The sequence below is a fragment of the Thamnophis sirtalis genome, unplaced genomic scaffold (genome assembly GCF_051295495.1).
Source record: "Thamnophis sirtalis isolate CommonGarterSnake01/CBP01778 unplaced genomic scaffold, rThaSir2_p1.2 scaffold_3, whole genome shotgun sequence".
In the NCBI taxonomy this organism is placed as follows: Eukaryota; Metazoa; Chordata; class Lepidosauria; order Squamata; family Natricidae; genus Thamnophis; species Thamnophis sirtalis.
Genome location: NW_028261383.1, coordinates 173,285,905 through 173,298,967, shown reverse-complemented (window position 1 = coordinate 173,298,967; position 13,063 = coordinate 173,285,905). Strand labels below are relative to the sequence as shown.

The 13,063-nt window shown below is 40.8% G+C and overlaps 1 protein-coding gene across 1 annotated transcript in view; it reads right to left on the bottom strand.

The window, feature by feature from the left end:
- Window positions 1-355: 355 nt before the first annotated feature.
- Window positions 356-13,063, bottom strand: part of YJU2B (YJU2 splicing factor homolog B) — a 16,281-nt gene continuing 3,573 nt past the window's right edge. The window contains exons 3-11 of the mRNA XM_087710973.1: window positions 12,744-12,780; window positions 11,464-11,517; window positions 10,525-10,607; window positions 10,276-10,331; window positions 6,389-6,449; window positions 5,095-5,237; window positions 4,844-5,016; window positions 3,093-3,231; window positions 356-1,062 (exon numbers count right to left, since the gene is read on the bottom strand). Coding sequence (XP_087567099.1) covers window positions 674-1,062; window positions 3,093-3,231; window positions 4,844-5,016; window positions 5,095-5,237; window positions 6,389-6,449; window positions 10,276-10,331; window positions 10,525-10,607; window positions 11,464-11,517; window positions 12,744-12,746 — 1,101 coding nt within the window. The 5' untranslated portion in view covers window positions 12,747-12,780 and the 3' untranslated portion in view covers window positions 356-673. The remainder of the gene's footprint in view (window positions 1,063-3,092; window positions 3,232-4,843; window positions 5,017-5,094; window positions 5,238-6,388; window positions 6,450-10,275; window positions 10,332-10,524; window positions 10,608-11,463; window positions 11,518-12,743; window positions 12,781-13,063) is intronic.

The following is a 13,063-nucleotide window of genomic DNA, read 5'->3' as shown; positions in this document are numbered from 1 at the left end:
AACCCTTAACCTAACCCTAACCCTTAATCTAACCCTAAACCTAACCCTAACCCTAACCCTTACCTTAACTTGAATCGGCTTTCAAAGCGCTATTTAAAGCGCCCTTCTTTCTCCGCGCTGGCTGTCGTTGCCCTGTTGATGACGTCAGCGACGCGGTTTAGTCGAGCGCGGTTTTGGCGTGTCACGGATAAATACCAATATAACCCAAATAAATAAAAGCTTGAGTGCAAAAAAGTTTTTAAAACACTTATCTCGGTGATCCTTCATTTTATATTTCTTTCCTCCTTCCTGTCACACACAGTTTCCTATAATGGCATATAACTGTTATATTCTGGGCATAACAAAGGAGAAAGGCTAAGGAGATAGCATTGTTTATTTTATGACACTTGGGACAAAACAATGGGCTGATGTTTAAAGAATTGGGGAACAAGTGCAGACGATGTAAGAAAAAACAGCAAAAGGTAGTTGGCCATGGAATGCTCCCCCCCCCCCCTCTCTCACACTCACACAAACACACACACACAGACTCGCATACGCTTCTATTCACATATTCCAACTGCTTCATGTGCCAACTGCAAAGAGTACTTTTGTTGTTTGGAGGGGAAAAAAAAAAGACATTGATTTGCACATCATTTCCGGCCATATTTTCTCTCTCTATATCCATAAACTCAGTTCAAAGTTCAGCATCCGAACCAGACGCAGAATCTGAATAATCTGCAACCAGGGAAGCAGCAAAAGTAGAGGGGGGGCTCCTCCCCGCTTTTTGGGAGCCTCCTGAAGGCCTCGCGGGAGAGTCGAAGGGCATTTCACTCGTTCCGCTGTCCCGCCTTTTGACTTGTGCTGGGGCATCCGAGGCGTTGCTCTCCCCTTCGCTGGGAGTTTGCTTGGTATCCCTGGATTTCCGACACACGACACCGAGGTTGTTCAGAGGTACAAGGGACTTGCTAGAGGGCGATCTCCCAACAAATGGCAACTTTTTCAGGGTGTCATTGGTTTTGGAACTTGAGAACCACGGGCGATCTACAATCTCATTGCGTTTTTGTTTCTGTCTGTCTTCGTAGGCTGAAAAGGAAGAAGCAAGCATGCTACAATGACAGAAAATAGGAACAACAGAGGTCTAGTTATAGCAACAGCAGTTAGACTTATATACCGCTTCATAGGGCTTTCAGCCCTCTGTAAGCGGTTTACAGAGTCAGCATATTGCCCCCAACAACAATCCGGGTCCTCATTTCACCCACCTCGGAAGGATGGAAGGCTGAGTCAACCTTGAGCCGGTGAGATTTGAACAGCCGAACTACCGAACTAGCAGTCAGCTAAAGTGGCCTGCAGTACTGCACTCTAACCACTGCGCCACCTCGGCTTCCCAATCTACCCTACAGTTCTGGGGTTTCCAAGTGGTCTTCCATCTATTAATAAACCAAATCCCACCCCACTTGGCTTCTTAAAATCACTCCAGATTGCCCAGATGCTGCCATCTAGCTGGTCAGTTCTTTTCTCAGATCTATGCAGTAGGGATCCGTCACACCTCCTTTCCCTAAATCCAGGGATCTATGCCATGATTTAGCAATAGCAATAGCAGTTAGACTTATATACCGCTTCATAGGGCTTTCAGCCCTCTCTAAGCGGTTTACAGAGTCAGCATATCGCCCCCAACAACAATCCAGGTCCTCATTTCACCCACCTCGGAAGGATGGAAGGCTGAGTCAACCTTGAACCGGTGAGATTTGAACAGCTGAACTACCGAACTAGCAGTCAGCTAAAGTGGCCTGCAGTACTGCACTCTAACCACTGCACCACCTCGGCTCTTAACTCAGCTTACTCTATTGGTATATTTCTGTATTTGGGATATAGGGTGAGTAGTTTCCCACCTCTATAGGGAAATCCTACAAATAATTGTGCATGGAGAAAGATGACAGAAATTCAGCAATTATTAAAAATTACACTCATGGTAGCAAAGGTATAGAATCAATTTACCAGCAAAATATACAGTATGTCTTGTTAAAATTAGTATTGGCATTACCCTTATATTGTATTAAGGCGGTAGGCTGAACCAAAGTAGGCCTCAAGCCTGAACCAAACTAGGGTTTCATGATATTAAGCTTTAACTGTTCACATAGAAATTTCAAGGTTTGCTTTTAGGACATAGTGCGGTTAGACATGGGTTAGAAGGAAGTCTGCACATGAAATATGTTCAGGTAAAACATCTATTTTAGCCCATCTTCTGGCTTGGCTGTTAATCTGTTTGGTAGACACGTATTGTTAGTTCCTCAAAATATGAGCTATGCATGTCCGTTAGCTGACCCATGTATTACGACATCCTGTAGACATACTTTCTGTAACTCAGGGGCAAATCTTGAGGGGTGTTTCCAAAACTAACAGATGGCTTTAGCTGAAAGTGGTAAACTTTATAAGGAAGCTCCTGAATTTCACTCAGTGTTCAGGCCATTTATTCTTTGCTATGAACCTGCGCAAATAGCAATAGCAGTTAGACTTATATACCGCGGTTTACAGAGTCAGCATATCGCCCCCAACAACAATCCGGGTCCTCATTTTACCCACCTCGGAAGGATGGAAGGCTGAGTCAACCCTGAGCCGGTGAGATTTGAACCGCTGAACTAGCAATAGCAGTTAGACTTATATACCGCTTCATAGGGCTTTCAGCTCTCTCTAAGCGGTTTACAGAGTCTGCATATTGCCCCCAACAACAATCCGGGTCCTCATTTCACCCACCTCGGAAGGATGGAAGGCTGAGTCAACCCTGAGCCGGTGAGATTTGAACAGCCAAACTGCTGAACTGCAGTCAGCTGAAGTAGCCTGCAGTGCTGCACTCTAACCACTGCGCCACCTCGACTCTTTAAACTATTCCTTCTCTGAAGAGCTGGCTTGTGTGTCCTGTCATTTTCTACAACAGTATAATAAAGGAGATTAAGAAGCCCTGTTTGGAAAGTGGGGGTAGCAATCCAAACCTACCTCTTAAAAGCAACTCCTCCTACAGTACAGCCAACAACACTTTGTCAAGCACACATTCTTCTAGGAGGGAGTTCCATCCTTCAGCCCCACATGCTTCCCCCTGCAAAGACCCCTTTACGTACAATCAAGGCTCTGGTACTTGAGGAGAGCTGCCAGATGCCGATCTTCTTCAGCTTCCTGCACAAGTGGAATACTTAAGTTTGCTCTTGCCTGCAAAGCAAGGTCTTTTTTCTCTTCTTCTTGGAGAACTTTCTTCTCTTCCTATGAGAAGGGAAAGAGGGCAGAGGCAGCATGACACATGAGGCGCACTCATTACTGCCATGAAGCCGGAACAGAAGAAAACAGGTTTGAAAAATACAATAGAGGGGAACAGTGACATCTCTTTAAATGGTTCTACCACAAAACCGCGGACGACAAAATCGCGGTCGACGAAAGCGCGTATGTGACGTCATCACAGCGCGACGAAAAAGATCGAAAAAGATCGAAAAATGTAAAAATAAAGCTAAAACCTTCCCCTAACCCCCCCAAACCTAACCCTAACCCTTAACGTAACGAAAAACCTAACGCTAACCCTTAACCTAACGCTAAACGTAACGCTAACGCTAACGCTCTAACCCTAACCCTAACCCTTAACCTAACCCTAACCCTAACCCTTAACCTAACCCTTACCTTTATGTGAATCGGCTTGCTGTAATTTAATTTTTATTTCAATTTTTCGATCTTTTTCGTCGCGTTGTGATGACGTCACATACGCGATTTCGTCGACCGCGCTTTTGGGGAACGCGCTTTTGACGGGTCACGCTTTAAATACTACCTCCAAAAGAGCCCAGCTGTCCCAAAGAAGTTTAAGAAAATTAAAGTAAGAACAAGTCCACAACTTTAATCCAAGATTTTCATTTTCAATCTTTAGCTTGGTTATTTGTACAGTAGTTACTACAATTATGACTTCCTGTATAAAAGTTGGTTGTTATATAAGTGGCTTATGTAACAGAACAATATAATAGTATAACATAAAATCCTGCTACCATGAATTTGAAAATACTTCGATTACACTTCTATTACAAATGAAGAAAAAGTGCTCCATAGAAAATAAAATGTGGGTTTTTAAAAAAGCTTTTGAAAGAATAAACAGGATAGAGATAAGATGGAAAAATGAATACAGAAACAATTTTAGATGGCTAAAATATCGGCATATCTTAAAGATCACTCAAATGAGAGATATAAACAAGACTGGAAAAAATGGATTGACTATATACAAAATAAATACGGGACCAAGAAATTCCAGTTAGCCTATGCTTAAGATCAGGAATGATTTAAATTGTTTAAAGTTAGCTCAGCAAGAAGAAGCTAAGATCAATGTAGAGATGTCATTGATTTCTTTATTTCTTTTTTCTCAATAGATTTTAGACTGTGTTTGTTAAAAATCCATACCGTGTACGGGTTCTGGGAAGTCGGTGGGGGGGAGGAGGAGGGGGGTTGGGGGGGAGGGTGGAGGGAGGGAGGGGTATACATTAGGCTAGACAAGAAGAATTTGGTCGTAAACTAGAGCTATTTTGACACACACACACAAAAAATTGTACTCCGATGTCTCACTGATTGAGGAATGATGAAATGTTTGTTTTAAAAGAAAATAAAGCTTTTGAAAAGAAGAAACAATTCTTTTTTTTAAAAAAAAGAGATCTACAATCATAATGGGAAATGATAATGCTGAAAAGTTGTATCAGATTTTTAAAAAAGAAAAAATGTATTATGACTTGAAATGCAATTGCGGTTGTTCTATTCTGTTTTCATTTGCTGAACTTTAGAAACATCATTCTAGGAATATTCAAAGGAATCCTTCTCCCTCCCTCTACTGTAACTTCCCGTCATTTACCCTGAACTTCCGCCGAAGGCGGCTGTTGAGCACGAAATCATCCTTCCAGGCACTTTGAGCCTCCTGGATATTCTGGAGCGTAGGGAGGGCTCGCTGAAGCTTGCTCTGATCCTGTGTGCCGTGCTCCAATCGGTACATAGGATCTGTCTCCAGCTTCTGCTTTTCCTCGTGGGCTAAGAATCAGACAGATGCATCAAGCCAGGCCCAGTTAAACAAATGTTCAAGGATGCTACTGGTCCCAAAACACACACCTGTGGCCATTACTTGTTCACTGGCTTCAGCATCCCAGCGCTCTTCCTTGCGCCGGGCACCACTGACAATGACATAGTCACAGCTGGCAGGATCAGTCTGCATCTCAATGTGGTTGGGGCAAAGGTGGCACTTCATACGGAACCTGTAAAGCCAAATGCAATGCAGCAAGAAGGGGAATGAGGGCACAGGTCTGAGGCTACGAATGCCAGAAACACCCAAAGCCACCCTCTTACCTTCATGCCAAATCTCTTTCTTTTCTCATGCAAGCCCAATGACCCAAGGAGAGATCTGGCTTTGCTCTGAATTACTGACCACACAATCTAAAGGAATTCAGCAGCCAGAACTCAACTTTTTTATGAAATTGTGGATTTAGGAATGGCCTCAAACTACACTCCAGCAGAGTTCCACCACAAAACCGCGCTCGACTAAACCGCGCTTGACTAAACCGCGTCGCTGACATCATCAACAGGGCGACAACAGCGCGGAGACAGAAGCACGCTGTAAACCCTAAACCTAAAATTAACCCCTAAACCTAAACCTAACCCTTAACCTAACCCTAAACCTAACCCTTACCTTAAGTTGAATCGGCTTGCTTTCAAAGCGCTATTGAAAGCGCCCTTCTTTCTCCGCGCTCGCTGTTGTCGCCCTGTTGATGACGTCAGCGACGCGGTTTAATCGGGCGCGGCTTAGTCGGGCGCGGTTTTGACAGGTCACGCTCCAGCAGTACATTGTGACATTTTGGTTACTAGATGGAGACTGCGCAAGTTTTGGCTCTGGCATGTAGCTTTGTGCTTCTTGTATGTTTAATAGATGTGGATTTACGTATCGCAAATCAAACAATGCAGAGTTGCATAAATTAGCTAGGTGCTAAGAATTTGCCCTTTCTTGGATTACCATTGAGAAAGTTAAATGAAAAATGCTAGCACAGAATAGCAATAGCAGTTAGACTTATATACCGCTTCATAGGGCTTTCAGCCCTCTCTAAGCGGTTTACAGAGTCAGCATATTGCCCCCAACAACAATCCGGGTCCTCATTTTACCCACCTCGGAAGGATGGAAGGCTGAGTCAACCCTGAGCCGGTGAGATTTGAACAGCCGAACTGCCGAACTAGCAGTCAGCTGAAGTAGCCTGCAGTACTGCACTCTAACCACTGCGCCACCTCGGCTCTTTATAACATAGCCTGACCAGGAGTCTTTTTCCATCGGCTGGACCGATCCTTTCCAACTCCCCACTAGGGCACTTTCCACCAAACGATCAATGACAATAGTATCTTCTGTCTTCAGAGTACCCACCTGAAAATAGGAGTGGTGTAATAATTACCGACCTTCTTCTTCTCTGCATTGTAGCGAACACCTGCAGAAACAAGTGGAAGAAAGGACATCTCACCTTTGTATAAGCTATTTATAGGCCACAAACTCGGCTTGGAAACCAACTAACAAATCATTGAATGTGTTTTAAACTACCATATCCACTCTTTAAAACATTACACCATAATAGGCCTTTGGGAACTCTGCCTTGTTACACCTAGGAACAAGTCCAATTTCCTTAAATTTGGAAACATGCTGAGAGGTCAAACCACAACCCTCCGCTAGTATGCCTCATTCCCTGTGTTCCAAAGGATATAGGAAAAAACAAGTTTGGCCAGAACACGTTTCAGGGAGGCCAAATCCACCAGTGACCCGTCAAAAGCGCGTTCCACAAAAGCGCGGTCGACGAAATCGCGTATGTGACGTCATCACAACGCGACGAAAAAGATCGAAAAATTGAAATAAAAATTAAATTACAGCAAGCCGATTCACATAAAGGTAAGGGTTAGGTTAAGGGTTAGGGTTAGACCGTTAGCGTTACGTTTAGCGTTAGGTTAAGGGTTAGCGTTAGGTTTTTTGTTACGTTAAGGGTTAGGTTTAGGGTTAGGTTTAGGGTTAGGTTAAGGGTTAGGTTTAGGGTTAGGTTTAGGGTTAGGTTTAGGGTTAGGTTTGGGGGGGTTAGGGGAAGGTTTTAGCTTTATTTTTACATTTTTTGATCTTTTTCAATCTTTTTCGTCGCGCTGTGATGACGTCACATACGCGCTTTCGTCGACCGCGATTTTGTCGTCCGCGGTTTTGTGGTAGAACCAAATCCACCAACCCATTCAGAACTGAATTCAAGCCCTTGAATTCTATTCCTCCTGTTCTAACATTTTACATTTAGCAGCATGATTATTACTGATTTCTTATTACATAAGCTGGAATGCTACCTAATTCACTCGAGATTAATAACCGAATTTGGGGGGTCTGGGGGATTTCTTTCTGAAGTAATAATCGAAAAGGGATATACACATTTGAATAATGTCAATCAAATCTATTGGCTGAAATACTGATAAAAAGAGAGGCTTTACTGATTATAAAGTGTTCTCATCAGTTTTGGCAAACAGGCAAAAAGGTTTTTAGGCAAGTTTATTCATGAAGATCAATGTGCGTTTTACCTAAAAGGCAGCAAAAAGATAATGTGGGAGCTGTTATATGTAGTAGAATACATACAACAGAATGATGAAAAACAAGTTGCATTAATTTTTTTAGATGCTCTTGACATTTTGAACTAGTTCTTCTTGTTTAAAGTCCTGGAAGAATTAAACTATGGTGAGAATTCTCTTCATGGAATCAAATCAATATATACAGTATATAGGTTAGAGTCCTAAACACCGAAGAGAAAAATGATCACGAAGAAATCAAATCTGTTGACATCGATGGTGAATGGTTTGTGTCTGGAAATGGAAAGAGTGGAATACGGAAAGAGGAGTTAGATGGATGGGAACTCTGCCCCAGATGGCAAGACATAGAAGAAGACAAAACAAAAGAATCTATAGATTTAAAGAGAGAAATGTTATCAGTAACATCATTGATAACACCACGGATAATTAAACATAAGCTGATCAAGGAAACAGAAGAAGGCTATCAAAATTATATAAGGGACTTAATAAGCAATGAACTGTAAAGAGGAGTTCATGGAAATTTGATTAAGGAGATGATTAGAGGACTGATACCACAAATGGCAGAAGACATGAGATTGTTTTGCTACTGGAAAGATACAGGTTGATAGATGAAAGTGTATAATCTAAAACTAGTTAAACTTAGTGAAATTTAGTGGCAATAAATATAGTTAAATAAATAATAATGATAATAACGTATACATATGTATTGCTATGATAAGTAATAATTGGATATGAATATTGAATGGTACCTATGAAAGGAAGATTAGAAATTTTTTGGTTATATATAAAGGTTAATAAAAAGAACTAAGTTAAATTTAGTTAAGTTTTGATTACTAGGTGGAAAAATGTTATGATAAAGGATATAGTCAAATAAAGGAGGGATAATGATAACGTGTATATGTGTGTGCGTGCGTGCGTGTGTATATATATGTATATATATGTATATATGTATATATATATATGGTTAGGGTTATGTATGTATGTATGTATCAGGGGTGGGTTTCTCGCCCCGTTCCAACCGGATCGGTTGGAACGAGGCCGGCGGCGTCCTCGCGCACGCACGCGGCGCGCGTGTGCACACACGCGGCGCACGCATGCGTATTAGCGTCTGCGCGATGCTCCAGCTGCTCCTGGAGGATCGCGCAGGCGTTCTGCGCATGCGTGGAAAGCGCGAAATTCAAAAAAAACGGGTAAGGAGCGGGCGCGGGTGTGCGGGCGCGCGCGGGCGCGGGGGGGCTTCGCTGTTCCCGGAAGTTACTTACTTCCGGGTTCGGCGACCAACCGGATCGCAGGGACCGGTGCAAACCGGTTGAAACCCAGCCCTGGTATGTATGTATGTATGTATGTATACAACATAAGGAAATTGGATGTAAATTGTAAACAGTGATTTGGAAAGAAGGATTAAAAATTTTTGTTACTAAATATTATGGATGTTTAGCCAGAATAGGCCATAAGGATTTAGTGTTTATTGGAGGATATTAGAAATAGCAAATGAAATGCCAGTATGTGGTTATGTTTTAAATCTTGGTATATTTTATGATGAAGGACGTTTAAACAATTATAGTCAAATTAAAATGGAGGTATGAGGATGGTAATATGTATAAATATATCTGAGTTAAAATACTTGAGTTAATATGAATTATGCTTGATGACTGTGGAAGAGATGCACAAAAGTCTTTTGTAACCAACTGATAGCACTTTCTACAGTATGTAAAGGAGGAGGATTCTTTGTGTTGTGTTTGTTTTGAAAATAATTTTTTTTTTAAAAAAAAATAAACAATTAAATATAAATTCCTGCAGGATGCTAAAGAAAGAGAGAGTTTGGGAGTATCATGTTTGAAATTATATTTTAAGCTTGTTGTTTAATTTGGATGAAAGAGTAGGTGACTTTAAGAAATAAGAGGTTATTGCAATTGGAAGAGTATGATTTAGCATTTGGATGACAAAACTATTTGTGGGATGACAAAGTTAAGGTTAATGTAGATTTCAAAAACCATTTTTTGACATGCCATACTGAGAATTTAGAATAGATATAAGGCAAAACTATTTTATAAAATCTCTTTAAAGTTGTCACCCCAAGAAGTCTTTTGAGGGAAATTACAGTTAAACAAAAATGATTAACTCGTGCTAACTTGATTTTTTAAAGTTTAACTTAAAATGAGAAAACTTGGAGCTGGGAAGGTTTTACTATTAGTTTTTTTATATTCAGCTAATGGAAAGATTTAAGTTGGATAAAAGGAATTATGAATTTGAAAAGGGTAACACTGAATTTGATGTAGAGCTCCCTGCAAATGATAAACTTATTATTATTAGGAACTCTCGCTGAATTATCAATTCTCACTGAATTATTAACTCTTAACTGAAAATGGAAACTGAGGACAAACAAGTTAAAGACTGTATGATAAAATGGGCAAAAAAATTAAAACACAGTTGGGCTAATGAGAGAGTAAGGTTGAAATTTACATTGAATTACAAGCTTAAGAGAACTTTTATAAACTGATAAGATTGTTGGTACAAGACACTGGATAAATTGTCAAAAATCTGTAAGGGAATTTCAAATATTGTTTGGAAATCTAATCAAACTGAGTGATGTGTATCACTTTACATTAACTACTAAATGATGGTCACACAGTAATAGTTTTTTCTCCTGCATGTAACTCCAATCGCTACATATAAACTGGACTGTTTGAGGGATATATCCATACTTACCCATCCCAATGTGATTCTGGCAGCCATCACACCAAATATTATAGGGCATCTCAAATCTGGGAAAGAAGTGACATGTTTACGCATGTTGCAGAAACATTCAGAATTTTACTTAGTGGGAGAACAAGCCCTATCAGAATAGAAAGGGAACTGCTTCCGATGTTCCCTTGCTATGACTAGGATGTAGTCAACATTTCTTGCCTCCAGCAACCCAAGAGTTCTTGCTCTAAGTATGTGGCTAGGTGGCCTTACCTGATGATGAGGATACCCTGGGACAGTTTACGAGCTCTTTCCCGCAATGGATGGCTATTGCGATATTTGTTAAGGGAGCCATGCTGCAAGATAGATAAAGTCGGTGTTAAGCTTCTTGTACATAAGATACTTCCATGAATCTTTCCACCTTTATCTGGTGGACAATTAACAAGCATTGTTGGCCGTGGTATGGGGAGGGGGTAGCCAAAAAGGCTGAAATTCCTTTTCTGTTTATGTGGATATTTCAATTATACAACTATACATAAAAACAGAATCCAGAAAGTTTAATTCTACATTACATTTACATTTAATTCTATTTTATCTTATTGAAGTGTTCTGACACCATTCAAACACTGACTCTGTATCTTGGCTTGTAAATATACCAACAGGAGGTTATCCTGCATAAGCCCTTCATGGTATTGGACCTGGGTACTTGAGAGACCGCCTGCTGCCAATTACCTCCATTAGACCGATTAGATCCCACAGATTAGGCCTCCTCCGAATTCCATCCGCCGGCCAGTGTCGACTGGCGACTACCCGGAGGAGAGCCTTCTCTGTGGCTGCTCCGACCCTCTGGAACGAACTCCCCGTGGAGATTCGAACCCTCACCACCCTCCAGGCCTTCCGCACAGCCCTTAAAACCTGGCTGTTCCGACAGGCCTGGGGCTAAAGAGCTGTTGCCCCCGTCTCAAATGTTATGACTGTTGTGTTTTAAATTATGTATTGTTATGCTTTGTTTTGTTTTTTGTTTTTGTTTTTTTAAACTTTTTGTCTGTATCCCCCTTCCCTGGTTTGAGTTGTGAGCCGCCCTGAGTCCCCTTCGGGGGAAAAGGGCGGCATATAAATACAATAAACTGAACTGAACTGAACTATTTGTTTAAATTCCTTGTTATGACCCAATATCCCAAACTACTCCAACATTCCAGATGGACCTCTTACCTTGGCTGGATCAAAATCAGGTGGGTAATACTTGTTGACTCCTTTCCTTTCCCCCTGTGAGAAACCAAAGGCAAAGCCATGTTGTTTGATAGTAAATTGAGCAATTTGTTTTTTTTAAAAAGTTTTTACACACATCAACACATCAACAAGAACAAACACACGACTTAAGACAACATAGGAACAAGAAGTTCCATCATATATCATACGGCAGTTCCGAATCGGTTTCTTTGCAGTTAGTGTTTTCCCTTTCTATAGTTAGCTATTTATAACCAAATATTGTTTATCTCTAATGTGCTATATATAAACATACAATTCCAGGTAAACATTCACATGGTTATTCTTTTTCTTTGCCAATCTTATACTATTGTTATTCCATTTAAGAGATTATAGAGTACAGTTTGGATTGTATTGTTTACCATCCCTAGCATCTGTTATGACACCACTTTATTTTCTCTTTCTTTTCTTTTCTCTCTCCCTTCCTCCTCTACTTCCTTCCTTCCTCTTTTTTCTTCCCTTACCTCTCCCCTACTCTTACTCTCTCTCTTCCCCTTCCTACCCTCTCTCCTTCTCTTTTTTCTCCCTTCCTCCCTCCTCTCCTGCTCTTACTCTCCCTTCCACCCACCTTTCCTTATCTCTTTCTTCTTCCCTTACCTCTCCTCCACTCTTCCTCTTCCTTCCCTACTATCTCTCCTTCTCTTTCTCTCCCTTCCATCCTTCTCTCCTTTCCCTTCCTTCTTCCCTCCTTTCACTACTTCCTTCCTCCTCTCCTCTCCTTCCTTCTTCCCTCCCTTTCTTTTTCTATTGTTATAGATGTCTCAAATCTCAAGTAAATTGAGCAATTTGAAAGGCACAAACATTTTCTAGACTGAGTTAGGTTAATTTATACAAATGGTACCATTACAGATTCAGCCTCCAAATTACCAAATAGGAAGCAGCCCTTTATTTAATTTAATAATTCCTCATTATTTCATTTATAATCATCACAATCTGACAAAAGAGGCCACAAGCTTCTAGGTACTCTTGCAAATTAAGGACTAGATCATATTTGGCAGCATAGACAGCACCATGACAGCTACTATTGTATTCGTAGAAAAATCAAATTTCCACAAAGGCCCTGATTGTGAAATAAAGAGTTTCGTGTGAGATTGCATAAATGCTATTAAGTGTAAGCTGTAATTATATACGTTGCAAAAGGAGTTGGATCTATCCTCATGAGGTTAAAAAATGAAGGAAGAGAAATTGCAGTTGTGGATTTGATTCAAAATCCTGCATCCACTTACCATGGTGATAGTGATTTAGTCAGGCAAGAGTGATAGTCTAGGAGAAAAACTAGAGAATGTTATTTCTAGGGTTCCCTTGAAATGAAAAAAAAAACCCATCACTTTTGGGAGCATGCAAGCCATAGCTAGCTAGTCTCAGCAAAACCACCTGCTTTTGATTCCAATATGGAATATGCAATGAATTACATGATGCCATGCCTCTGAGCATTGTGAGACCTTTTGTATTGCTTAGCAACAGTCTAAATATGCAATAATGAAGCTTTAAAAAAAATTATGGTAGAGGTAGCACAAAAACTTAAATTCTGGATCTGAATTAATTC